The sequence below is a fragment of the Trachinotus anak genome, unplaced genomic scaffold (genome assembly GCF_046630095.1).
Source record: "Trachinotus anak isolate AG129_WGS33_773 ecotype Australia unplaced genomic scaffold, CSIRO_AGI_Tana_v1 ptg000028l, whole genome shotgun sequence".
Taxonomy (NCBI): Eukaryota; Metazoa; Chordata; class Actinopteri; order Carangiformes; family Carangidae; genus Trachinotus; species Trachinotus anak.
The window spans coordinates 1,455,956-1,482,995 of NW_027273879.1; the positions used below are offsets into that span (position 1 = coordinate 1,455,956).

The window sequence follows — 27,040 nt, forward strand, 5'->3', positions numbered from 1 at the left end:
ATGATTCAATAAATACATTTTGTTGCAAATATTTATGTACTTTTACTTATGTCTAGTATTTTCATAGGTGTACATAATTCAGAATGATCCCGATCAGTAAATATTATAATATTATTGGATGAATATTATTTTTGCATTAGTATGTGATGGTATCTTAATGTTGTTGCTGGTGAAGGCAGAGCTAATTTTTTACTGCTTCATATATAAGTATAAAAGAAGTAGAAAGAAGTAGAAAATGCAAATGCTCAAGTAAAAATAACTCAAAATTGTATGAGGTTTTGTTAAGATTGAGATAAATATTACGACTGATATTTAAGATTTACTGTTTCCTTGTTTGATGTGAGAGTAAATTATATATTTTATATAATCAAAACAAGACAAGGAAAGGAACATTTTTATTTGTGAACTTCTTGAGAATTGAGAAATGTCTAAATAGGAGTCTGGCACCTCTGCAAAATTGCACATAATTAAGTTAATGCAACACTTAACAGCAATAGGTACCATGCTGACAATCACACTTCAAATCAATAAAATCCATAAAAAATAATGCTTTCTTTACTTTAACCTTGTTTTAATTGTCTTTATAAAATGTGTAATAATGACTGGAAAACACAGTTTACAAAATAAATGACAACAATAAGCATCGGTAATGACATTTAGCAATAACTATTACACAAGAAATCAAGATCAGGTTCAGGTCAACTTACATAAACTCAGAGTTTTTGGGTTGACGTGAAATGTTCTCCTTCTCAGGCGTTCAGTCAACAGACCGTAAGTCAGAATTATTCTTTTTCAGTGTACATGGAGGCATTGAGACACATGCTCTCTCGTCATTCATGAAAACACAATTAAAGCCAGAGACTCAACAGTTCACTTCGAATCATTTTGTCCTTCCAGGTCTCTCTAGAAGAAGGCACAGTCATCACATTCAAAACACTATCATCCCTTCACAAAAAAAGTAATGCCATGTAAAATCACTGTCAGTATGAAACCGCACTTTTTTTTTTTTTTTAATCCTTGTTTTCAGCAGCTTTTGCCAAAAACGTGGTTGTATTTCACTGACAAACTGACAGTTTCTGTCATTGTACAAACACAGAGAATGAAACAGACCCACTGGCTCTGGGAGCAGCGCGGCAAATACCCAAACTCTCAACATTTAGAAGATGGAAAAAAGTGTCCGGGTGAGAGGAACTTGTAGCCATTCCCAGAGGGAAGTCTGATGCCTCCTTTAGAGTTTGTGGAGGGTGGAGGTGGAGGTGGTTTAGCCTCCAGTTTTTGGTGACCATTTGTTCTGCTGTCAGTGTTCTGATCCTCGGATCCTTCGACGTTTTTGCTGAGAGACTCGTGTTTAGGTGAGAGATTCAGCAAACCCAAAACATCCTTCTGAACTGTACTCATTTTCTTATTCCCCCCTCGGAGTAAACTGGCAGGGCAGGGCACCTCGTGTTTCTGGCTGGCGTTGGCCCAAAAGGTTTTTAAGTTATGAATTGCCTGGACTTTGTTGTCCTGTTTTGACGGGTTCAGTTCGGGGGTGTTTGCGGGGCTGGAGGAGGCTGAGACGGATCCTGTGGAGGAATAGGAAAGAGCTGGCGATGGGGCGCTGTCAGCAGGAGAGCGGGAAGGTGAGATGTGGGCGGTGTAAGGCGAGGTAGGGTATTTCAGCTTGAGCTGAGCCTGCGCGTGCACATCAGGGGAAGCCGTGGGGAACGGCGAACCCTGCTCTTTCACAGACAGAGATAAAGAGGAAGAGGAGTGAGCTGGACTGTTGGAGCTGATTTTCTGTAGCGAAGAGGAGCGGGAGGGTGGTTTAGGCCGAGTCGGAGGAGGCGTTGAAACAGAAGCGGAGACGGGTGAAAGATGAGTAGGAAGGGAAAGAGGAGAGGAGCAAGCTTTTAGACTGGCTCTGCTGGGTGGTCTGCTGAATGCACTGGTCTCAGAGGGCTGAAACCCACGTGCTCCTCCAGTGGGAGTCAAAGTTGGGGTTGTGGGAGTGGAGAGAGATGGCTGCCTGGCCTCTCTCTCCTCAGGCCTCTTCAGTGGCTTCCCTCTCATGTTTGCTTTCTGTAGACACTCCACAGCTTGCATGTGGCTCTGGGTCTCCTCCAGGATCTTCTGGGCCAGTTCCTGGGGATCCATTTGTCCCGCAGGCCCTGTCCTCTCCTCCTGGGACTTGACCGTGCTGTCTGTCTCGGTACTGGACTGGTCCGACTCAGAGCTGCTGACCTTCCCTTTCCCGGTCCTCTGAGAAGATGAGCTGGAAAGAATGAAAGAAGAGCTAAATTAATCAAGGAACAGGAGACAAATGAGACCATGCACACTACGATACCTGGCTGTAACATCAACATATATTGTAATAAATCAGAAAAAATTAAATATATAGTTATGAAACTGCTGGTTGAACTATCAGAACCAAAGCTAAGCAGCTGCACTAAAAACATATATGATTCGCTGATAATGAGTCAAAGACAAAAGTCTGTATACATGAACACTGAGGAAGAGAAGACAATAAAGCTCTCAACATGCACTGAGGTCAGACACATCTGAAAACTGAGCTAACGCTGAGAGGAAGCTTGAGATTAAGCTCTGTGGAAAAGTGTTATTACATTTGTTTTACAGATTCACTTTGAAGGTCCCATATAGTATAAAGGTAGATGTCCATGTCTGATAATAAGGCAGGTCTAGGTTCTGTATAAACACTGTGGACTCACAGAGAAATGCACACAGCCTGTATTCAGACACTGAGCCATGCTCGTGGCCGAGGGCTAACATGTTGATATCTAATAAGTTTTTGCTAGTTTTTGTTAGTTTAGCGTATTAGCTTGTTAACATTTGGTAATGAACACTGAATGAAGCTGAGGCTGATGGGAATGTCATCAAAGGTAAATGTGGTTTATCCAAATTAAAACCTGATGAAGGCTTTAGATGAAAAGTTAAGGGTTTAGCAAAGCTGTTAAATTCACGTCGAGGAGAACATGAACTGGAACAAAAATTCATCCAATAGTTGTGGAGATGTTTCACTCAAAACTACAAACGTCAACCTGTTAGTGGCAGCTGAGGACAAATCACTCAGTCAGTGGGATTCATCCACTGGGGAACATGAACATGAACGTCTGCACCAACATGGCGGACAAATCGTCCACCACTTATTTGACATGAGAGTTCTCAGCTCTCTGCTCAGTGTGTTTATGAAGAACCACACACTCGTCCTCTGACTGGACAAACAGCTGAACTCACATTTCCTGTCTGAGCTTGGGGCTGGAAGAGACCGTCAGCGGCAGCGGTGGAGCTTTAATGGGAGACGTAGGTGTGCTGACGCTTCCCTTGGAGGAAATTGTTATCGGATACCCATGACCCCCATTAGATCCTCTCCCAGCGCCGCCTCTGCCGTGTCTGTGTCCCGCAGGAAGTGGCAGAGTGTCACAGTCCCTCCCCCCTCGTCCTAACGGCTCACTGCTTATAATGGAGTACCCCTCATACTCCTCGTCCTCCCCTTCTCCTGCCGCTCCTCCGTGACCAGTGAGTCGACCTCTCAACAGGCCGCCTGACTGGCAGTGCGAGGCGTAGAGGCCGGCTCCGCCGCGAGGTCTGTCCGGCTCCTGTTGATGTGAGCGCTGGCTGATGATGTCGCTTCCTGCGGGCTCAGGTCGGGACAGGAAGCTGAGAGAGGAGGCGAGGGAGCTGAGGCTGTAGACGGAGATGGCGTCGCAGGAGAGGTTGTCCGGGCAGACTGGGGGCAAGAAGGAGGGCTGGGGCGGGTAGCAGCTGAAGGAGACAGGTAAAGACTGAGGCTGGGAGGCCGACTGGGAGGACGAGAGAGACTCCAGGGAGGAGGAGCTGTCCATGCTCAGTCGCTTGGGAAGCTCTGTGGAGTCTGAAGGAAGACAGGGGACGACTTAAAGTATTAGTTTGGAATAAAGAAAAAGATTCAGCGGGATTTAGTTAGTTATTCATTAATCTCACCAAACAGAGCCAGAAGAGACTGAAGGGCAAAATGCATGGTGCGTCTGCTGGCCTGTTTCCCAGTCTTCAGCACGACCTCCTCCTGACCCACCTCACACAGATCGAAACCTGAGGGAGGAAAGGAACCAAGTGCTTAAACACACAGCATCTAGCTTCTGTCACTAGAGGTCTCTCAATCAAAATAATAACAAAAGATGGTGTTCAGTGAGGTCATGAAATAGTGTGGGATCATGGGAGTGAGTGTCTTCACCACCATTGCCATCGGCTTCTCCTAGTTGTTTCGATTGTTTCTTTGATAACTTATGAACCAGATGTTCAGGAGGTTTTTACCTGGAGCTGAATTATCCACAGAGGTGTCCTACTCTCCATAACAAATTGACCAAGGGATTAAATCCAGTAGAGACACTGAAACAAGCTGTTTGACTATAAACACCAGTGATACACCGACGCTCTTCTGCAGACACAGGACGTCTCTGAGCAGCTGGGAGCTGAGCTGTCAAACATTTGCTCAGTTTGTTTCTCTGTTAAATTAAGATGCTGACGTCCAATGACTAAAAATTTTTCATCTGGCTAAAAAATATAGTTGAAAATCACAAAGGTGTAAAAAGTATATCTTAAAGGATATGACATCACTGACAGGCAACCAATGAAACAGAGCGTTACCATAATTAAAACCACAGATTTCTCTGGTTTGAGAATTGATGGAAACATTTGGGATAATGTAAGAACACAACTCAACAACATGTAGAACAGAGGTTAGTGAACTTTATTATGTTACTTCTATTCCACTACAGCAACTATTCAACAGCTGTATTGATTACGTACTTTGAGGATTAAGATTTTATAAAACTTTACATTTACATACACAAAATATGATGAGCTGATGAAAGGTCATATTACCGCTGCTTAGACCAGCTACAGCACTAAAATGCTGCACATCACTTTCTATTAAAAAGACAGGTTTTATATAAAGTGATTAAGTCTGCACCTGTAAGTTTGAATAAACTGCTGGATGTTCAGCAGCTGTTTTAATGTAACCTGGAGGTTATGAACCAATTAAGACTAATGAAGTAAATGAGGGACAGTAAATCGGAAAGAGATGAGAATGAAGCTTAGTTTGTTCTATTGATGACTCACCGAGCGCAGCCAGGAACTCGTGGCAGCCTGGAAGCCTCCAGAGCTGCACACTGATCGACACCTGAATGGGAGCCAGTGAAAAGTCTTGCTCTTTGTCGCCCGACTGCAGCTGCACCAGCACCTGGTGAAGCTTTGGGGAGGAAAGAGGTGATAGGAAGGAAAAGAGAGGACAGCTGTGATACATGGATATTACAATATTCAAATTAAATGCATCACTGTGGACACTTCTCTGCTCACAACTGCTGTCTAACATCACATGACAGTACTGCTACAGGTCCCATCGTTTAGTCTGAGTTAACTCTCACGGAGGCGAGCTGGATGCAGCAGCCACATCACAAAGATCCATCACATAAAACATTAGCAAGCAGCTCAGAGTTCTTATCTGTGAGCGCCTGCTTGGACCGGTCTGAAACTTTCTTTGAACTCAAGTCAGTAATGTCGTCAGGAAACACTTACCATTCCCACCATGCTTTTAACCGCCTTTGTGAGGTGGGTAAGAGAGAAGAGAGAAGTGTGTAAATGTTGCGTTTGAGTCACTGCACACTCAGCCATGCATGAATGATGACTCGCTCACGTTGATGCTATCTGCAGATACGCATACGGTCAAGCACCTGGTATGTAACCAGGTGCCCGTCACTAACAAATGAATATGTGGATATTGAATTTAATAATGTTTTATTTGTAGCTGAATGACTGAAAGGTGAAGATGAGAACATGAACATCCACCATGTCCACATCAGAAACACACTGAGACAGTAAGTAAAGGCAAAAACACACATGCAGTTACTCAAATACTCTACTTAAGTAAAGATATGAGGTACTTGGATTTTACTTTACACTTCTCAAGCAGCAATCCTCTCCCATTAGTCATCTCATAACCCCTCAGATTGACATTGTGACCCTCTGGAGGGGCCTGACCCTTAGGTTGGGAACCACTGGACTGAACTATCTTACTGTATATAAAGCAGCTCCACCTCCAGCAGCTAAAAACAGTAAAAAGCTGCATCAGTATTACACAGTATATCAGTCAGTGGGCATTTTACTGATAATACTGCTGTACTTTTACTCCAGTAGGATTAGTACTGAATCATTTTTACTTTGTTGAATTGGTGCTTTTGTTTAAGTAAAGTATCTGAGTAATTCTTGCACCGGTGGCATGAGCGGCTGAGACACTGCTGAGTATCGTGTCAGTACCTTGTGAATGAGCTGCTCTCCGGCCTCAGACGCTGTGACCAGTTTGCAGAGAGCCTGCAGGGCTGGAGGGGTGAGACCTGAGGGCGCACAGGAGGTTAATCACACCTTCAGGCAGAGAGTCAGTGTCACGATCATGAATATTTTTTTTAACTAATATAGTTTGCTGTACAGAAGCCCTGAAAGTTTTTTCATATATGAAAACAAGCCCTGAGATGTTTCTTTGGGGGGGAAGAAAAAAAAAACTAAATATTAATACTAAATTTCCCCAAGAAGCAGAGTATGTTTCTCTAAGGGCTCGTTTTCTCAGATGAAAAAAAAATCTGTACAGCTGTGACTTTGATGGTCTAACTGATCTAAAAGCTCCGTTTTGGCATCAGATTCAGTCACTAAATAAGTACATGTGTTATAAAAACACAGATTTATTCTCTAGTTGATGCAATATACACAAATAAAATGTCATTTCGTAACAGTTCTTGAATTCTGGATCCTGGAGGCATGAAACACGTTGTTATTCTATCAGTGTGATTGACATGAGAGACATTTTGAATAATGGACAAGCTGTGGTACCAAGCAGGGACTGGAGAGTGGTGCTGCACTGCTGCAGCCGGTCCCCAGGGTCTGATGTGGGGAAGAAAACCGCTGCAGGGAGACCAGCGCCGCTACCGGAGAAGTCCAACCGGAAACCCACCGCAGACAGGAGGGCCTGCCACCCGGGCACCCCGCCGACCTTACCCCGAGGACAGAAAACACAGACGTGAGCAGGGGACAGACACGGGTTGACATTTAAAAAGAGCAACAGACAGAAAGACCGGCACTCAGACCTTATTCTCGACGCTCTGTTGCGACGTGTACATGGGGTTACACTGGCCACTCTGAATGCGCTGCAAAGACTTCTCCACCTGTAGAGACACGGAGGTAATTCTGGTATTTAATCACCGTGGGAGTTTCTGATGTGGGATAATGCGCCTGCAGCTGCTATTTACAATTTGACATTTCGGGGATTTCAGACCTGGACGTCTTAGCAACACGCTCTGATGGAGGTCTGATAGATGGAGCGCAGCATATGCAAGACCAAATTTACATTGATCTTTTTCTGAGAGCTGAGGATAGTTTTTCCCATCAGTCTCAGCAACAGGGCAAACTGAGGACAGTTGCAACAACCCTTATTCCTCCAATCACAAATACGCTGGAGTCATAACACTCATACTGCACATGGTCAGTTAGATTCCCGCCCCTCCACCAGGAGGATAAATTCAACATCACAGCCAATCACCGTGGAAACAATCTGGTAAAACCGGCATCTATGACCTTCATCTTTCTAAAGTAAATCTGTGTACCTGAAGCATGAAACAGATCAAGACACAGCTGCAAACTATGATTTCTTATTGTCATTTCTTCAGGGACGTCAAGTCATGGTGGCTCTCGCTGTCTGAAACTCTTCAGACTGTAACAGCCTCTACTTGCAAGTGTGATAATAAACTCAGAAAGACACTCTCTTGTTTTTATAAGAAATTTCTACAACATCAGTTAAATCTGCCTCTGTCAAAGTTTAATTTAATCTTAAATTTAGTCCGAGAGTTGCTCTAAGTCTCCCTTTTGTAGTTGTATTAAAGCTCCATCCAGTCTAAAGGTAGATGTCCATGTGTTTGTGATTATAAAGCAGGTCTAGGTTCTATATTAATACTGTGAAAGTATCAAAGCCTCAGTCCACAGAGAAATGCACACAGCCTGTATTCAGAAACTGAGCCTTAAAACCAGCCGTCAGGAATTCTGGAACTTTGTGATGTCACAACAAAGCAGTCACCATCCTTAGCCATGCCCCAAGCCCCGCCCACCTGGACCCACCATCCAACCTTGCAGGATTTGGTTTCTCTGAGTGTTTACCTGAAATCTGCTATATTTTTATTGGATCAGTCAGAAAACAATCAGCCTCTCAGATCCTCTCTTCTGATTGGCTGACTGACCTGTTGTTACTACAGGTCAGAGGAGAGGAAATGTAAAACTACACTGAGATGTTTTTTGGTTCTTAAAACCACAAATATCTTCTGATGGAGATCAACACTTCAGATAAAACACAGGAACAGTGTAAAATGTGGGACCTTTAATCCGGAACCGGCTGAATCCCTGAATATTTAGTTAGTCTGGGAATAGGTTGAAGCCTTGCCTGTGAAACTGGCCCTAAATTTATGATCACAGAGAATGAAGAAATTCAGTTCACATCAGAGAAGCTGGTAGCAGGAAAAAATTAAACGATGACTCAGTTATTAAAATTGTTGCAAATGAATTTTCAGCCAATCAGTTAATGTGTTCAGCTCTATACAGAATCATTTATGTTATTTGTGGATCCATCTTTGTAGCTACAGTCATCCAACAGGACTGGATTTATAGTCTGCATTAACAAGTGCTGAAGGAGAGCTGGTAGTCCACTCACAGACCTGATATGACTGTGAGGAGGTGTTAAACCGGGGGTCCAGACTCATGGAACCTGTGAGACTGTTATAACTTTAGTGTGAAGGTGTCTCACCAGGTGTAGGAGCACTCTGAGGGCGTCCCTGGCTCTCTCTGGGTACTGGAGGATCTCTGCCAGGGCTTGGCCCACCAGCGACATGGGGCTGTTCAGCTTCACATCAGTTCCAATCAACATGTAACCTGCAGGAAAACACACACTGGTATATTAAACACAATTACATGATGTCATCCAAAGTAATGCTGCCCACAGTTTGAGCTTCTCTCTGCCCGTTTGGAAAAAAAAGGATCAGAGCAGATGTGAGAAAAACAAGGTAAGGTCGCCCAAATCAACTGTTCTTAACTAAAACCATCAGAGGCAGTAGAGGAGCTGCCTTGAGTGTTCAAGTCCAGGGTTGTTTGCTCACCAGCCCAGTTGGAGGGGTGTGAGAAGTGCTTGCTACTCTGCAGTGTCTTCATGGCCTCGGTCAGAGCGGCGCTGGCTTTGGTCCCGTTGAGAAGAGCTGTATAGAAGGTGTGTGTGAACAGTTTGGAGGCAGCTATCGGCACAGGCCACAGAGACACGCACACACACTGGACCCCTGCAGCCAGGAAGGCTCGGGTCAGACCCACCACGCCGTCAGCTGTCACCCTGCTGCTGGACTCCGGGTACAACCTGAGGAGGCGAAGAGTCGGGACTCAGGTGATCAGTCGAACAGAACAGACTTTATTGAATGTTGAACCTGTGGGAAGTTTTACCTCAGAACCACCAACTTGACGGTCAAACACAGGCCCAGTATATCAGCAGCAGTGAGGAGGAAGTCTTGAAGTGGTGGACTGTCACACACACTCTCCACCTCACACACACTGTCCCCGTCCTCGCTCGTTTCATCTGCTCGCCTCGGCCTCTCCGGGCTGCTGTGACTCTTTGAAAACAAACCCTTGGTTTTTCCATCCTGATCCACAGTCTCGCTCGAGGTCGACGCCCCACACGGTGATCTCTCCTTGGGTCGGCTTCCGGCCCCCTCTCCTCCGGTGTGCTCCTGGCTGGGGGCAAGGACCACAGCGGCGAGCTTCCAGGAGACGTGAGTGGCAAAGTGAACGCACTCTGCCTGACTCAGAGCTGCGAGCACGCGCTCCTTCGTGGCATTTGCTCCCGTTAGGGGATGACATCCGAGCTGCTCCCCCAGCCAAAGAACTTCATCCTGGGCCGAAGGTAAGGGCCCCCACAACCAGCGGTCCATGACGCTGGGGGGCAGGCGAGGAGCTCCAACCACCGCAGCCACTGAACCTCCGTCTGTGCAAAGTGAGGGGCCGCCACGGCGAGAGTGAGGCTGTGGGTGGAACATAGATCAGATCAGATATTTGTTTATATAGTTTAAGGAGCCAAATACAAAACAAATCCATCAATTTACATTTATCAAAAAAACTTAAGAGGGACTTACACAATGATTTTTTAAAAACACGTAGAATTTACCAACCTTGCTCGTGGCTCCCAGGCTGGCTAAAGAAGGTACGGAGATGAGACTGAACCTCTCATACAGGTACTCGTTAGAGGAGCTGCCTTTGAGCAAGGCAAATGGGATCAGGTACAATTCTCCCTCCAACACTAATACGAGCTGCCTGTGTCTGCCCACGGGTCCACTGCTGTGCATCAGGCCCTGCAGCGACCAGAGGAGAGAAAGATCACGTTTAAAAACAAGCATAAAAAGGGAATGCAGATATGTTGTCTATTGATGTGATGGAGGTCCCACCCAGGACACATCCACACTGTACACACCCCCTCCATCGGTGCTATGAGTAAGTCATAAAGGGCTCGTAGAGGAGGTTTGCTGATGTTACTGGGTCGGCAGGGAGGAGAGGATAAGCTGTCTTTCACTGGAGACACAGTGGCGCTGTACAGGCTGGTCATGCTCTGACAGCTTCTACACACACATGAACGACAAATACACACACATGAACCAGAGGCCCAGACAGAGGATCACCACAGCCAGTGGGCTTCATCCTCTGATGCATGTTGGCACAAAATGTCAATAGTTTGTTTTACATCTTTCAGTGTGAAGCGAACTGTGGGCTGAACGCTGCCGCCCACAGATCCTGATCAAACCTGTTAAAGAGGTTGTTCCTGGACACCATGCGGAGGTAGCCTGTGGGGTCGGTGGCTGAGGTGAGTTTGTTGTTCAGCTCCTCAAACTGCTGCTCCAGCAGATCTCCAGCTTCGCTCTCGGTCTCACTGCTGGAACAGACTCTGTGAAGCAGATGATGACGCAGGCAAACGGCTTAACTCTGTGTTCAGAAGTAACAACTATTTCTTTCTGTGTCCCTGAAGCTTAAAAATAAAGTTGAATGATCCAAATCCTACAGTTTACTTCATTTACCAGTTTCTTTCTTTATTATCTGTAATCAGTAGCTCTGTTCAGAATCACTCATACTGCCGACTACCCACAAAATGAATGATTAAGTTTGCCAATACTAAGCTGCCTGTTCACACTGAAGTGTATAGCTAGTATCCCACAGACATTGATGACTGGCAGGGATTTTAATTAAGACTGAAACTGTTGTAATATTCGCTCACAGGCCTGTTAATATCAGAATCAGAATCAGAATCAGAAATACTTTATTAAACCCTCACAGGAAACTGTTATGTTGCATTGCTCCAATTCACATTCACAGAATATAATAAAAATGATAATGATAATGTAACACCCTATCCTCAAAACATAAAAATAAAAAATATATAAAGAATATTACCCTATAAATAATAGACACTATTTACATATTTAAATTTACATGACACTTACAGCACAGATTGAAGTTACATACAGAATAGTTATCTGATTATTGCACATAAAACTGTCCTGAGATCAATCAATTGACAGATTGATTCTCAGATGGAGGAGACAAACAAATGTGTCACTTTATTAAACTTTAATGTTTTTCCAGGTGAGAATGTAACCATGGAGATTTAATGTGTGCTCAGTTCATCGAACTAACGCCTGTCTGTAAATCTGCTGTCGTGTTTCTGGAGATTTGGGGGGAAGTGCTGGCCGTCATTGTGCAGTCTGAAGAGATGCAATGCATGATGGGAAGTTTCACTGAAGAGTGGCCTGTTGTTTAATGCTAAAACATAGTGGAATATTAGCACAGAGAGGGAGGAGTCACAGAGACTGACGACACAGAAATATCTACCTAAAGTTTGCTAACGTTAGCCACCACAGGCTAATGGTCAGTGAGAAAAACTTTGAGTGTATTGAATTAAGCAAAATACATTTTATTACTTATGCATGTATGTTATTTTTCCTCCCTTTAAACATCACGTGATGTTTTCTGGAAACACTTTAATTTAAGTTACAGTAGGTAACGATGCTGAGATGAGGAGAAATGTTTGATTCTGCAGTTTATTCCCAGCCTAGTGTGACATCGTACTAAGAGAATAATGAGTCTTTTTACAGGAAAAAAATAGGCTGCAGTTATTTGTAGGACGCTCATGTACCGGACTGATGGCTCGCAGAATTTGCCATTAGCAAACATCATTAGTTTTTATGGAATCCTTTGGCTGCACTTTTCACACACTCAGGGAGATTTGATCTGCGTTAAAATAGCAGTTTCTGCTGCCTGGGTGCATGTTAGAGGGCAGTAAAAGTCTGCTGGTGGGTTGGAAAGCTTTTTAATGCTGCATACGTGCAAATACATCTCATGCTGTGGATGAGCAGGATTCATAATCATCACACATAAATGGAAGGAGGCTCCAGGCTCGCCACAGCTTCAACACACACACACACACACACACACAAGGACAAGCACACGCAGACAGACACACACGTGACAGACGCAATGAATGGCTGCTGGCTACAGTGACTCCACTGCAGTGGTTTTCACAGAAAGTTGAGACGCAGTTTGTGTGGGGGAACATTTGCTGACACAACACATGGTAGTGATTTACAAACTCACAGTCGCACCAACCGAGGCCCGAAGTTGTGGGCAGGATAATTGAGGATAAGGAAATATGGCAGGGGAGAGCCGGAGAAAAGGAAGACAGATGACACACGGCGTGCAGCTCGTCTGTCTTTCTTTTCCCCTCATGCTTTAATGACTGGAGACGTGCAACAGCGAGAGACTGAGGCTGTGCAGTCATGGCGGCTGCTCCGTGAGGCTGCGCTGAAAGCTCACATGTTCACAACGACAACATGCTGATGTTCAGGAGGTTTCACGTTTACCATCTGAGTTCAGTGCAACAGCACTGCACACAAAGAGCAGGCTGATGAGTCATCAGTTTTGCAGGTTTTTTTAAGATGTTTGGTGATGAAGTTGCAGCCTATTGGTCAAACTGAAGTTTAGACCTGGAGGCTCTGGGTCGAAGGTCACCAGACTTATTACAACATGAAAATCAAATGTAAAAAGTCTCTGTCATCTAACAAAGTCGACTGCATCACTAAATAAATCGTCCTACCTGCTGTAATGGCTGTCCACCCCCAGAGCCTCTCTAGCGTTGTAGATGTACTGGTCTAGAGACAGTGGACTTCCTCCTCCTCCTCCTCCTCCACCCTGTGGGCTCCCACCACCATCCTGGAGGTCGGACACCTCCGCTCCGGCCTCTCCAAGGTACACCTCGTTAAACTTCACGATACCTGTTGGAGCATTTTAGAAAGAACCTGAGATATAGCTATCATCTTAAAGGAGGTTGTGTAGCACTGTAAGACTTGTATATAACATTTTAGGATTTGGGGAAATATCTTAATTATTAACAGAGCTACAAGTTTTCCTCCCTTAGAGGCTGCAGTGTTGTGATGTAATGTGGCTGCAAATACGAGGATGGCCTGAGATGAAAGGTCGTGTGGTCGTCAAAGTCACAGAGTGATTAATATACAATGTTTTGTTCCTTTAAATGTCAAGACCATGAGAATATGAGAGTCCAAAATGAGAGGGTTCATCCACTGAGGAGAAGGAGAGCGCTCAGTAAATGTCATGGTCATCAGCCCATTAGATTTCAGCCCACTTCCTGGGTCCACTCTGACAGACTCACTCAGGTTGTCAGGGGCTCAGTCCTGATGGGAAATTTGGAAAATGATTTATGGTTCTTCTGTGGCCTTTTTTTTTTACCTTTTCCAAAGCTGCAGCCAGGTGGGTGGAACTTCAGATGACAAACAAAGCAGCAGAGGAAACAACAGGTGCTTGGACTGAGGAGGGCAGAGGGTCACTGAGAGATGCTAATGCTAAGTGTAAAACATGTGTGCACCTGTTCCTGGAGATATCAGCCAGCTGTACAGAAAGCCTCCTGCCAGAGAGTAGTAGAGCACCATGGCCCTCTGACCGTTGACCGTCTCCAGGATGTGCTCTACAGTAACTGGGATGTAAGGGTCGGCGCTCGCCGCCTGCTGACTTCCTTTCTGGCGTTCAACCAGGAGATCAGCAAAGGCACGTGTGCGCCCTCGCTCTGCGATGGCCAGCGCCTCATCGTGCCGGCCTGAGTGGAAACACAGAGGATAAATTAGGACTCGTGGAGAACAGAGAGTGTAAATTAGCAGTGTCAGGAAACAAACACACCCAGACATCAGGTGATAATGTGAGCACTGCTGACAGAGTGTGAGAATGAGAGAGACACAGCGGTTCACGCCTCACAATAACAACACAAGTAGAGAGGGCGGTCTGTTCACCTAGGCTGACGAGGACCCTCTGGAGAGCCTGGTACGAGCTGGTTTGCAGGTCAAACAGAGAGAGCTTGTAATCTGTGCTGTGCTGCGTCTCGTGACGGATCATCTCAAACAACACGGACGCTCTGTACAACTGAAACACACAGCAGACAGACACACATGAGATTCACACACTTCAGCAAACACACACACACACACACACACCAGTCTCCTGCAGATGTTCAGTTGTGTTGTGACAGTGACGACACTTAAACACAGCATCTGCACTTGTTCTGCTCCTCCACACGTCTCAGGATTTTCCTCTCAGTTGTCACTTGTTTGTCTTTATAAAACACAGGCAGCTGATTTTAACTGTCATCACTGAAGCCTGAGTGACTGAGCTGTTACACTACTGACCACTGGGAGGCGCCACAAATACACAACAGTCTGAGGAGTCTGGGGGACGGTGTCATTACAGCTGATTGGTAATGGACTGATTTTATTGTATCTCTGCCGCGGACTCATTTTCTTTGTTGTATGTTGCAAGTTAAATTGTTTACACTGCATCATTTATGTCCTTTTACACTTTTTGCTTTAGAAAAGAAAGAAAAATTAGAAAAATTGCTCACATGCAAATAAAAATAATTAAAAAATAATAAAATAGAAATAAAATAAATAAATACTTTACAAACACAAGACTGATCTAAAATTGATGTAAGTCAGCAGATAATATAATAATAAGAATCTATAAGAGCTTAAAAAAGCCTGATGATAAATTAAATTAATTATTAAATTCAATATTAGCTTTCAGGATGAGGATCATGTAGAGATACTGTAACTATGTCATTTTATTGTTTGTTAAATTGAATGAAATTAATTTTGCCGGTTTTCTATGCATCAGTTTTTATCTTTGTTGAACACGTTTTATGCCTCACATCACAAACTGACTTCTCATTTTCTCATTTTACCAAAAGCTGCTAGAAAACCCAGGACACAAGAAAATTACACAAACACCTCAAACAAATGTGCAAATAATGAGCAATAATCACTTAAAATATTATTAGATCAGTCAAAGGTTGTAAATAAACTCACTATTTCATTATTTATGCACACAAATGCTGCAGAAAACACTCGTAAATATGATGATAATCAAGTTTATTTACATGTTAGGTGATTTATTCCAACTCTTTTTGTGCCTTTTGTATTGAAACCTGATGTATGTCTGTAAATCACTGACAATACTGATAATTCAGAGACAGTGTCAGCGTCGACTTATAAATAAATCGTATTATCAATGAAACATGCTCAGTATATTGGCTGATGGATAAACACACTCAGGGGGGTTAAATGGATTTGATTGATCATCTGTACTGATCAGTCATGAACTCCATTACAGCTGCTACTTCTCAAGGCTGTAACTCTGTTATGTAATTCCCAGCAGCCTCCTCTGACGCTCTTTGATACTGAAATCTGACTCTATACATGACTCTACTACTGCTCCTCTTGTCACAGCTCTGTAGAGCGGCTGCCGTCTCGGCGTCGGCCTGTGAAGGTGCAGGAAACGGTTCTCGTCAGGGAGAAGTGGTTCTGTGAAGCAGGCAGCTGCTGCCGTTCTAAAAATGGGGCTAACATCCAAAACATCCCCACGGCAACAGATCTCTGATCCTGTCTTCACACTCCACCTGTACAGTAGGTTCTGAAGCGAGCACACGTGAAGACACACACACACACACACACACACACACACACACACACACACACACACACACACACACACACACACACACACACACACACACCTGGTGCTGCGCCTCTTCCAGGTTTCCGCCGGCCCACAGAGACAGACCCAGGCGATGGCGTATCTTCGCCTCCTCTTCCCTGCGCCCTAACTGCTCCGCCAGGCGCAGACCTGAGGAGAGGAGGGAGAGACGGAGCAGGAGGAGATCAGATGCTGCTTCCTAGAGGCTGATCTGAAGATCATCTCTTTGAAAGTCCTGGCAAACTCTCACTGAGCCGAGGGTGCTCACATTTGCCGTTCTTTTTCTCTCATTGTTCCTCTTGTCTCTCCTCGCCTCCCCTCGTCTTATTATTCTGTTGTTGTTCTCGTGTTCTCTCTGCTCTTCACATGTTTTATCTCCCCTGCTCTGAAGGCGCAGACAGATGTGGCAGGTTGTATTTAGCTCTCATTAGGTTCTGAGATTGAGCAGAATCTCATCAAGTTTTTGCTTCACACTTCTCTGCCTGTTCGTCTCTGACTGGCCCTGTGATGTTCGCTATCTGTGTCTCGTTCTCGTGTTTGGGGAGGTTAATTGGAGGCACGCTTCAGCTCTGTCCTCACCTCAACTCTGGGCCGAATTCCTCGTTGCCATATTCAGTTAATGATCAATTAAAATCCAGAGGAACTGTGAGTGAAGTGACAAACTGTGTCCGTGTCTTACAGGCCCGATGAAGCCTGAAGGAGCTCATAAATGAACCCAACCACTCATTTTAAATATCCATTACAATTAGCTTGTATTTGCATTTATCTCGGTCTTATTATGAGCTTGTGCATGTTGATGTGTCCTTTTTAATACATGAGGAAAGAGACTCAAATGGGATTATTTTCAACAAGGATGCAGTTTTACAACCAGAGAGAGACGTGAGTGTTTCACAGAGCAGTCGAGTAAAAGAAGAAGTGAAATCAAACAGGATTATTGACAAGGAGCCGTCTGCGAGAAACCACACTCCAGGGTAAACACCCCAGCACTGATCTTCTATTAGCCTGTGTCAGACTCATGAATACCTTTCATGCTTCTACAGAAATGCAACTCACCATGTTCTCAGGCCTAAACAGCTCCGACTTTAAATCAGATACCCACATGTAGATCAAAGTAAGAGCCAGAGTCTGTCTGACTGCAGGGGAAGGTGCAACTGTGACCGACTTTTTAGACTCGAGAGTTTGTTGTTATGTGTCAAAAACAGGCAGCTTTTCAACACAGAGGAAATGTTGCATCTGCATCTGGATTCTGGGCGGCACGGTGGTGCAGTGGTGGCTGTCGCCTCAGTGAAGGGTCCTGGCTGAGGCCGTTCTGTGTGGAGTTTGGATGTTCTCCTGCCTGTGTGGGTTCTCTCCGGCCTCCTCCCACAGTCCAGAGACATGCAGGTTTACGCCGGAGACACGCTGGATGCATGTGTGTTTACACCGGCTGCGTGTCTGCTGCGTCACTCTACTGCAGCTCTGTCTGCACAGAGTTTGCAGGATACTTGAATGTTGATTTATCTTCATTTTTAATTCATTTCTGATTCATTTTTGACAGAAAATGTCTCTAAAATGTCTCCGCATGCAGCTGCTAAAATGGTTAAAAATGGTTAAATGGTTAGCATAGATATAGAGACGGTGTCTAGGCTCGGTCTAGTGGTCGATAGTGGAAGGTGTAATACTGCAGGTATGACGTCAATGTGACTGTCAACAGGTCTTTTTTCTATTTTTGCTGCAAGACGCTGAATCTCAGGTTAATTGTCAAATTGCCCGTAGGAGTGAATGTGAATGATGGTTTGTCTCTATATGTCAGCTCTGTGGTAGACCTGTCCAGGGTGTAACCCCCCCTCCTCCACTGTCAGCTGCGATTGGATCAAGGATAAGCAGTATGGCTAATTAATGAATGAAATTAAACTTGATAAAGCAGAGAAAAGTTGTTTTCTAGGCACTTTATGTACTTTTATTTGTGATTTAATAGTACTGATAATAAATGAGGGGAGAGAGAGAGAAAGGGAGTTAAGTCTGGGCTTGATCCAGTGACGCTGCAGCTCCTGGAGCCGTCAAAGTCAGAAATCTTCAATTTATACATGTGAATAAAACATAATTAAAGTTGCTACAATCAGTATTTCCATATTTAACAATGGATCAAATGACTGTGTGTATGTGAAAGTGAGAAGGTGCCATCTTTCATTCAGGAATGACAGTGCTGCTCACCTGAATAACTGCTGGATTCTTACCTTCCTGCAGGTACATCACAGCCTGTGCGTAGTTCTGCAGTGCGTGGTGAATCCTCCCCAGGCTCCCGTAGGCCAAAGTTTTCGCGATCAGGTCGTTGGTCTGTGCTGCCACACTCAGGTGCTGCTCCTGAAAGACCACGGCCCGCTCGTAGTTTCCTAGAGCTTCGTAGGTCAGTCCCAGGTTGCCGTAGGCTCGACCCTGGCTCCTCACACACCTGCTCTGCTCTGCTATATCCAAAGCCCTTTGGTGCCACTATAACAGGAGAGCTTGAACACTTAGAGGACGAGGCTGTCATTCTGGGAAATGCTCTCATTTACTTTCTTGCAAAGAGTTAGAGTTAGTTACATCCAATCATCATGCTAAGCTAAGTTTAGCTCATTTGTAGTTTTATATTTAGCATACAGACATGAAGGTGGTGTCCATCTTCTCATCTGACCCTGATGGAGAGGAGATACTGAGTGATGATGTTTGATGAATCTGTACAAACCTGCAGCGCTGTCTCGTTGTCTGCCATCAGCTGATAAACGCCACCAAGAGCATCACTTGCCTCTGCTTCCAGGGATTTATCCTGAGGGTCAAAGCAGCGTTTACTATGAACTCGTGTGCATAATATTCAACAAGGCAAAGGGAGAAACAAACTCCTGAAACGATAACCTCTTACCCCTGCTGTGCGGGCAATGTTGAGCTGGTGCTCCAGGCAAGAGAGGGCCTGCTCGTAGTTGCCCAGCTGGCTGTGTAAGGTGCCCAGCTCCCCATAGGCCTGAGCCTTACCCCCCCCTTCTCCACCCAGCTCATGGGCCACCACCAGCCGCTTCTCAAAGCACACCAGTGCCTGCTGGAGACTCCCCATCGACCTGAGGAGGAAAAAAAGAAGAGGAAGGACATCAGAGGAGGGAAAACACAGGGGCTCGATCATCTGTTTGTGATGAGCCGCATAGGAAACTTAAAGGTCCCATATTTGACACTTTTCTGGTGTTTTATTTTGAAGTTTTGATATCGGCAAGAAGATATATTTGTGGTTTTAAAAATCAATCTAAATGTAGTTTTACATCTCTGTTTTCTGAGCGATCCAGTAAAAATACAGCAGATTTCAGGTAAACACAATCCTGCAATGTTGGATGGTGGGTCCAGGTGGGCGGGGTTTGGGGTGTGGCTGAGAGTGGTGACTGCTTTGTTGTGACATCACAAAGTTCCAGAAGTCCTGACGGCTGGTTTTAAGGCTCAGTTTCTGAATACAGACTGTGTGCATTTCTCTGTGGACTGAGGCTTTGATCCTTTCACAGTATTAATATAGAACCTAGACCTGCTTTATAATCACAAACACATGGACATCTACCTTTATATAATATGGAACCTTTAGTAAAGCAAACAAGAAGCTAACTAGTTCATGATAATGGGACATTTTGATTTGGCTTGTAAAAAAAGATTCTGTTTCCTCTGAGAGAAAAGGCAAAAGAAGAAGAAACATGAACAGGCTGAGTTCATTACGATAAATCAGTGACTCTTCTCTCCTCATTATCATCTCATTCACACTCTGGAGAGCAGAAGCAGACTACAACAGATGGATAAAGCAGACCCATCATTAAGCCTTGTTCTTGTCTGTGAACATTAGTTGAATAGTCTCATATGATAAAAGACTGATTTCTCTGAAAAGTAGCCAGAGAACTAACCCTGTCCCCTTCACCACAGCTGCTCGTTGCTGTTATTACACTTAGTGAATTATGATTATTTTCTTTATTGTGATGACTGATTTAAAATATGTAAAGTGTATGCTTTAGGCAGGAAAAGCTCATTTGAGCGTCATGCATGAATGCTGCCCTGCCTGAAAGGCACAGCCAAACTAATGGGAAAACTCTGAACATAAATATATGAAAACATGACATAAATATTAACACAAATGTAATCAAAGAGTCTGGAGCAGTGAAACTGAGCGGCTGCATGGTGCAGCAACAGCAGGAAAACAAATCACAAGTTTGTTCACTTGAGATCATCATCATCATCATCATCATCATCATTTTCTGAACTGCAACACAGTTCAACTATTTAAAAACTAGAGTCACCGCCTGTACGTTGTTTCCTCCACCAACCAGCAAAGTTGCTGGAAATATGGTCACAATCTGCACTTCCTGAGTCACAGAACAGAATAATGGCAGGAAGTGTTTTTGCTGAGCATTATGATGTCACAGTGAAGTTGACCTTCACCCACTTGACATGAGTCAGATGAGAAGTTTCACACCAGTCATATATAAATATGACGATAGAGCTAGCAGCCGATTAGCTTAGCTTAGCATAAAGACTGGAAACAGTTGGAAACAGCTAGCGTCTGGAGGATCATCTTACATGGGATTAAATTAAAATGCCAAATAAATAATTGTTGTGTTGTACTGTGAGAAACTGGATGTTGAAATGACAAACTGAAGTTGTCTCTTTTTAGACTGTGAATCTAATTGTATGATATCAGTTGTTTTTGTCTGTTTATTTTTGCTGTTGTTGTCTCTTCGTAGACTTCAGTGCATTTCAATACAGTATTTTAGTCGACTTTCATATCTGTAGTGTGTTGTGTTTTCCGATAATGGAAGCTGTTTTATTTACACTGCACATGTAAAAGCCCAACTAAAGACAAGGGTTGAAAATTAGCAATAGCTAGAACTTCTCTGTGCAACACATCCTGTTAAATTGCATTGTCCATATTAAATAAATAAAGAAAATCAAAACAATCTAAACTAAAAATGTTACTTAGATGCAAAAGCTTTTATTAAATTGAAAGGAAATTTCACTTTTGCCCTTTTCTGTTTCTTTTTTAACATTTTGATTTTGGTTTTTGAAGTCGTATGTAAATGAGGAGGCGGGACTTGATGAATGGACAGAAGGGGGGGGGCAGAGAAAACTCGTGGACACCAGGGGACTTGAGTGACCCTGCTGCTGCTGCTGCTGTGAATCAAAGTGAAAACTAACTAAAGCCTTTTATCCAGTTTCAGTAGAAGTTTAATCACACAGTTGTCATGTTGAATTTCTTCGACTCAGATCCACTACAGCTGAACAGGGACACGGATTAGAAACTCCCGTAAAACCACAAACTGAACCATGTTTGAACTGGAACAGGCAGAAATGAGAGCCGTGCCGATCTTCTTATCTGACTCTTGGCAAGAAAGTGAATAAGTGTAAAAGTACCATGTTAAATAAGACTCCATGAACACATGGAAAAAGCTACAGAGCACAATGGTCTTATATGTTCTCCACATTTTAGAAACATGATTTTAAACCTGTAATTTAATTGTTTTAACTGAGGAGGATTTTTCTCCTTCACTGGATCAACGGCTGTGTTGTTTTAAATTTTCCTTGTGTTGTATTTTTAATCATAATTTTGTAATTTTTATTGTGTGTTACTTTTCTCTCTCAATGTGATTCACCTGAATAAATAAAGGTATATAATTCCAGCTTTGCCTTTACCTGTGTGCATTGCCGAGTCCTCTGTAGGCCTTCTCCTGGTCCTGGACGTGGTTGAGACTCTGAGCCACCGTCAGGTACTTCTCGTAGTACTGGATAGCCTCCTCGTAGTCTCCCAGAGTGTCGTAGCAGTCTGCCAGGTTCCCGTAGGCCCTGCCTCTGTCCAGCATGCTCTCAGTCCCACTCAGCTGCTGCAGCATGGCCAGCTGCTGCTCAAAATAGCCAATGGCTTCCTCAAACACCCCCATGTTCATTTTGGTGATGCCCATGTTCCCATGGACCTGGGCCTCCAGACGGGCATCCCTGAGCCCCTGGGCCAGGCCCAGCTGGGCCTCATAACACTGGAAGGTTGTAGCGTAGTCTCCCAGGGCCATGTGCACCGCTGCCAGGTGGCCGAGGGCGCGGCACTCCCCCTGCTGGTCACCTAGATCCTTTCGGACGGTCAGTTCCTGGCTGTGGAAGGACAGGGCTGTATCCAGCTGGCGGAGCAGCCTGAAGTGGGAGGAAAAGGTGAGGAGAGAGAGAGAGAGAGAGGGGTGAGAGACACAGAATCGAGGGAAGCCGAGCAAATCACAAGGTTGAAAATGTTTACCTGTGAACTGATCCAAGTGCTGAGTAGGCGTCAGCCTCCATCTTCTGATCACCGGCTTTCTGAGCCAGGGTCAGCTGCTGCTGGTAGAACCTCACAGCTCCTGGAAGGTCGCCCCGACACACACACACATCGCCGAGGTTCCCGAAGGCCCTGAAGACGGCCTGAAGGCAAACACAAGCACAGGGACGCGGAGTCACAACCATCTCTTGTATGAAGGAGGAGTTTTACAGTTTACTGTACAGTGAACATCGAGAGGTGACCTGTGTGTTGTCCAAGGCTTGTGCCAGAGAGAGCAGGTATCTCTGACACTCCTCTGCTTTGTTGTACTCCCCCAGCGCTTTGTGGGCCAGACCAAGGTTACAGTAGGCTTTTGCCTGGGCTAGTTTGTCTTGGAGGTCTTTAGCCAAGGCCAGGTCCTGCTCATAATACCTGAGAAATGGATAAAACATGAAGAGCACGTCACAGTCTTTTACACTTTATACCAATGTGACATAAAAGTAACAGCGATTCATTAACTGAACATGCAAAATGCAAAACCGGGAATTTCTGTGCAAACACATTGATGTATATGTAACATCATGACATTAACCTCTTCACAAACAGTTTTTCCTTTTTTTCTCAATGAGGAAACTTTAAGGTTGGAAAGATTCTTGAACTTTAAAGCTTTATTTGTGTCGCACTTTTTGAAAAACAACTTTACAAAGTGCTTCACAGACATTAAAAAAACAGTGATGCAATCATGATATAGAGATAAAAGGCAATGAAATAAAAACCTTCAAAACAATAAAAGCATAATACAAACAGAAACAAAAGTCTTTTTTCTGAAAATGAGTTTTTAAAAGACGACACTGAGGTAGTTTGTCTAATTCTAAATGGGAGATTATTCCACAGTTGAGGACTCCTCACAGTAAAGGCCTCGGGGCCAGGAGGCTCAGTGATTAAAAAAAAAACAATGAGATTTTGAAACCAGTTCTGATTCCACTGGTACCAGTGCAGTGAGGCAAGAATCTGAAGTGTGGTTGTATTTTTGAGCTCTCGTGAGAACCCTGGCTGCAGCGTTTTGGAGGCGGTTGATGGATTTGTGGGACAGATAAGGAATTACAGTGTGGGTGGAAACAAAAGCGAGATTGAGAATCACTGAACGACAGAAATCTTGGCAGAAATACTCCTGATTTGACCGATGGCAGATTTTGTGATATTGCTAAAATGTGTATTAGAATTCAAGTCTGAAACAAAGATTGCAATTAACTGCAATTAATTAAAAAAATCAAAGGAAATATTCCAGATGCCTGGTCCGTCATCGTATCCACACTCTACATATTTGGTATCTCCACTAGAATAATGAAGTTCTGTGGGTCTGGACAGTATTTGGGTCATCATGAGGTTGTAGTGTTACTGGTGCTCAGTGAGGTTTCAGTGGTGAGGTTGTTTCGTCTCTGACCTGACGGCGTCTCTGTACTGTCCCAGGCAGTAGTGAGCGTAGCCGAGGTTGTGGCAAACCTTTCCTTCTCCCTCCAGATCCTGCAGGCCTGGGGCCAGAGCCAGGTACTGCTGGTAGTACGGCAGGGCCTGAGCGTACTCACCTCTCCAGCTGTGGAAGTTTCCCAAGTTTGCTGGAAAAAGAGAAAAATCAAAAAGAACATTTAAATTTTTCAATCAAGCACAATTCCTGGGCCTGTGTCCTCAGAGCAGCTCCCTCTTGTCTCACTTGCCTAGTGCCCTCGCTTCGCTCTGAGTGTCTCTCAGCTCTCGCGCGATGGTCAGGTGGTGAAGGTAGTGCTGGAGAGCTCGGTCGTGGGCGCCCAGAGCTTGGTACGCCACCGCCAGGTTGCCGTGCGTGGAGGCCTGCGATGGACGGTCGTTCACCTGGAACACAAACACGTTTCACAATTCTGTTTCCCCCTGACTGTCTCAAAGTGTCCCGTGGAGAGTGAGGGTATCCACCTCCAGGGAGATCTGCAGCTCTTGTCGGTGGTACCGGACAGCTTGGTCGTAGACGCCGAGTGCGTGGTAGGCGTTGCCCATGTTACCGTAGGCCCGCCCCTGGGCAGCGTAGTCTCCCAGCTCCTGGGCGAAGGACAGGTGGGCTTTGTGGAGCTTCAGTGCCGTCTCGTACTCCCCCTTCATCTGGTGTATGATGCCTGAGATGCACAGCGAGAGGAGGGAAGACAAACCTTGTGTTTATTCAAAACGAACACGGAGGAAATTAAGTAGCTGATAAACAAAATGGAAATATTTTTAGTTCCTTTTTTAGATCTGAGTGTTTAGCAGAGCAGTTTTTCATGATGTCAAAGTCAAGTTTCAGGTCCTCTGAGACACAACAAACAGGTCTCAGGTCATTTGAAATAAGTCAAATTTAATCTTGAGACATTTGAGCTAAATCCAAGTGAAGTCTTGAGTCTGTCAACAGAACAGTGTTTAAGTATTTTGGGGACAGTCCAGTCATGTCTCATGTCTTTCCAGAGAAGTCCAAGTCAATCTCATGTACATTAGCAGAGTAGTAAACAGTGTGTCAAGTCCAAAGTCATTGAAGACAAAACCTTGTATTATTAAAACTCAAGTAACCTGAGACGAGTCCAAGTCAGTCATTGGTTTTTGCTGTGAAGTCAAATCAAGTCCAGGTCCAATTTTAAAGGTCCCATATTTCACACTGATATAATAACTCCCCAAAAAGGATTCAGAGGTATATAAATATCCCATATGCAAAGAAAACACATGTATATGTATGTGTGTGTGTGTGTGTGCATGTGGTTTCCAGAACCCTGAGAAAGTTTTGAGAGCAGAGCAGTAAATAATTAAAACGCTACAGTGGAAAATTCAACAAATCTGCTGCTCTGGGTCTCCAGACTTCAGCACTGCACAGATCCGGAGGGGAGTCCCACAGACTCTGACTCTGTCCAGGGAGAAGAAAACTTGGGTCCCAGTGACCTTAGCAACTTTCTGTATGATGATGTGTCTTCTCTACTGTCAACAAACCAGATTTTAGAGCCAAAGTAGAAATCTGAAGATCTGGAGGAGAGAACATGAGTTAAGGAAGAAGCTTAGGACACAAGAGAGAAAGACAAGAGAGGCAGCAGCTGCAGGATGAAATGAATCCTGGGAAATACAAACTGTTGACACACAGTGGTGGAAGGTAAAGAAAGAAATTTACTGAAGTGAGTGTTTCCACTCTATTCTAACATCTAAGTTTCCACATTTTACACTTCTATATTGTTTTCTCTGAAGTGCTGATTTCCATCAGAAGATATATCTGTGGTTTTAAGAACCAAAAACCATCTCAGTGTAGTTTTACATCTCCTCTCTCAGGCTTCTCTCTGCAGCTCTAGTAACAACAGGTCAGTCAGCCAATCAGAAGAGAGGCTCAGAGGCTCTGAGTCCTGGTGGGCCGGGCTGAGGGAGGTGACTGCTTTGTTGTGACATCACAAAGTTCCAGAAGTTCTGACGGCTGGTTTTAAGGCTCAGTTTCTGAATACAGGCTGTGTGCATTTCTCTGTGGACTGAGGCTTTGATACTTTCACAGTATTAATATAGAACCTAGACCTGCTTTATAATCACAAACACATGGACATCTACCTTTAAAACAAGCAAAAAAAGTTGAAGTTAGAAAGTTACTTTGCAAGATAAAGATTTTTTGTTTGACAAAACAAACATGATTGTCAGCCACCAGTAAACTATATATAAATAAATAAGCTCCGCCTCGAGCAGCTCCGAGGTTATACTGAGGCTTATGGGTAAATGAATAGATGTGACATATTAGAAGGGACTTTCTTTGGTGATACTAGTTTTTACTTGTAGTGGAGAATGTGTGCAGTGTGGTATTGTTACTGTTACTTAAGGAAAGGATCTAAATACTTTTTCTCAAAGCAGGTTACACACAAAACTCTCCAAAAAAACGCTACAAATGTTAAACCTGTGTGTGTATGTGCTGGTTCGTTGGTCTGAAGCTCTTATTGTTATTGTGTTTACCTGCACGCAAATAACTCAATTTAAAACCAGATTGAGGCAAAACTGTGACGATGATTGCAGTTCTCATGTAAACACCTTAACTGGGTTATCTCAGTCTGATTAAGGTCCAGATCTGAGCAAACCTAACTAGATTAACACGATTGGATTACACATCTACCTTTCAAATTAATGTTACAAATATAAAACCTTTACCGTTTGATTTCCCCTCTGTGTTTTGAACCTCACAGAAAAGTCCTGTGGGGACCTTATTAAAATTAAAGTGATGTAAACATAAATCCATCGAATAATTATAATCCAATGATATAATATTGTACATAATTCTGTAATGGCTTATTCCGCATAATATGTACTTGTACTTTTAATAGATTTAAGTATATTTCAATGCTAATATTTTAGTATTTTACATATATATATTAACTGTATACATGGCTTGGTCTAAATTTGTGACATGAAGAAAATCTAAAACCATCGCTGTCATCTATGTTAAGATTTAGACGCTAACTTTCTGAATGCCCCATTAAAATGCTGCACTGTAATCATTCTTCTTCCTGCTGCTCTGTGGAATCTGCAGATTAGAGACCATATATATATCAAACACGGTGTCTGTGTCTTTATTTCTGCAGAAAAAAATACAAAGGACAGATGAGAGAGGGGTTATGAGAGGGGAAACAGAGATACGGGGGGTGTCGAGAC

At 44.0% G+C, this 27,040-nt stretch overlaps 1 protein-coding gene across 3 annotated transcripts in view; it reads right to left on the bottom strand.

Moving 5' to 3' along the window:
• Positions 1–350: 350 nt before the first annotated feature.
• ttc28 (tetratricopeptide repeat domain 28) overlaps positions 351–27,040 on the bottom strand; it is a 116,982-nt gene continuing 90,292 nt past the window's right edge. For all 3 annotated transcript variants that reach the window (XM_071465334.1, XM_071465333.1, XM_071465335.1), the window contains 26 exons: positions 24,326–24,522; positions 24,094–24,247; positions 23,823–23,994; positions 22,642–22,810; positions 22,382–22,542; positions 21,793–22,281; positions 19,004–19,196; positions 18,830–18,910; positions 18,342–18,594; positions 16,166–16,275; positions 14,391–14,520; positions 13,973–14,200; positions 13,187–13,364; positions 10,844–10,984; positions 10,517–10,661; positions 10,218–10,397; positions 9,496–10,070; positions 9,165–9,412; positions 8,816–8,940; positions 7,113–7,190; positions 6,859–7,018; positions 6,292–6,368; positions 5,098–5,227; positions 3,961–4,068; positions 3,235–3,871; positions 351–2,254 (listed from right to left, as the gene is read on the bottom strand). In XM_071465334.1, the coding sequence (XP_071321435.1) occupies positions 1,150–2,254; positions 3,235–3,871; positions 3,961–4,068; positions 5,098–5,227; positions 6,292–6,368; positions 6,859–7,018; positions 7,113–7,190; positions 8,816–8,940; positions 9,165–9,412; positions 9,496–10,070; positions 10,218–10,397; positions 10,517–10,661; positions 10,844–10,984; positions 13,187–13,364; positions 13,973–14,200; positions 14,391–14,520; positions 16,166–16,275; positions 18,342–18,594; positions 18,830–18,910; positions 19,004–19,196; positions 21,793–22,281; positions 22,382–22,542; positions 22,642–22,810; positions 23,823–23,994; positions 24,094–24,247; positions 24,326–24,522 (6,224 nt within the window). In that variant the 3' untranslated portion in view covers positions 351–1,149. The remainder of the gene's footprint in view (positions 2,255–3,234; positions 3,872–3,960; positions 4,069–5,097; positions 5,228–6,291; positions 6,369–6,858; positions 7,019–7,112; positions 7,191–8,815; positions 8,941–9,164; positions 9,413–9,495; positions 10,071–10,217; positions 10,398–10,516; positions 10,662–10,843; positions 10,985–13,186; positions 13,365–13,972; positions 14,201–14,390; positions 14,521–16,165; positions 16,276–18,341; positions 18,595–18,829; positions 18,911–19,003; positions 19,197–21,792; positions 22,282–22,381; positions 22,543–22,641; positions 22,811–23,822; positions 23,995–24,093; positions 24,248–24,325; positions 24,523–27,040) is intronic.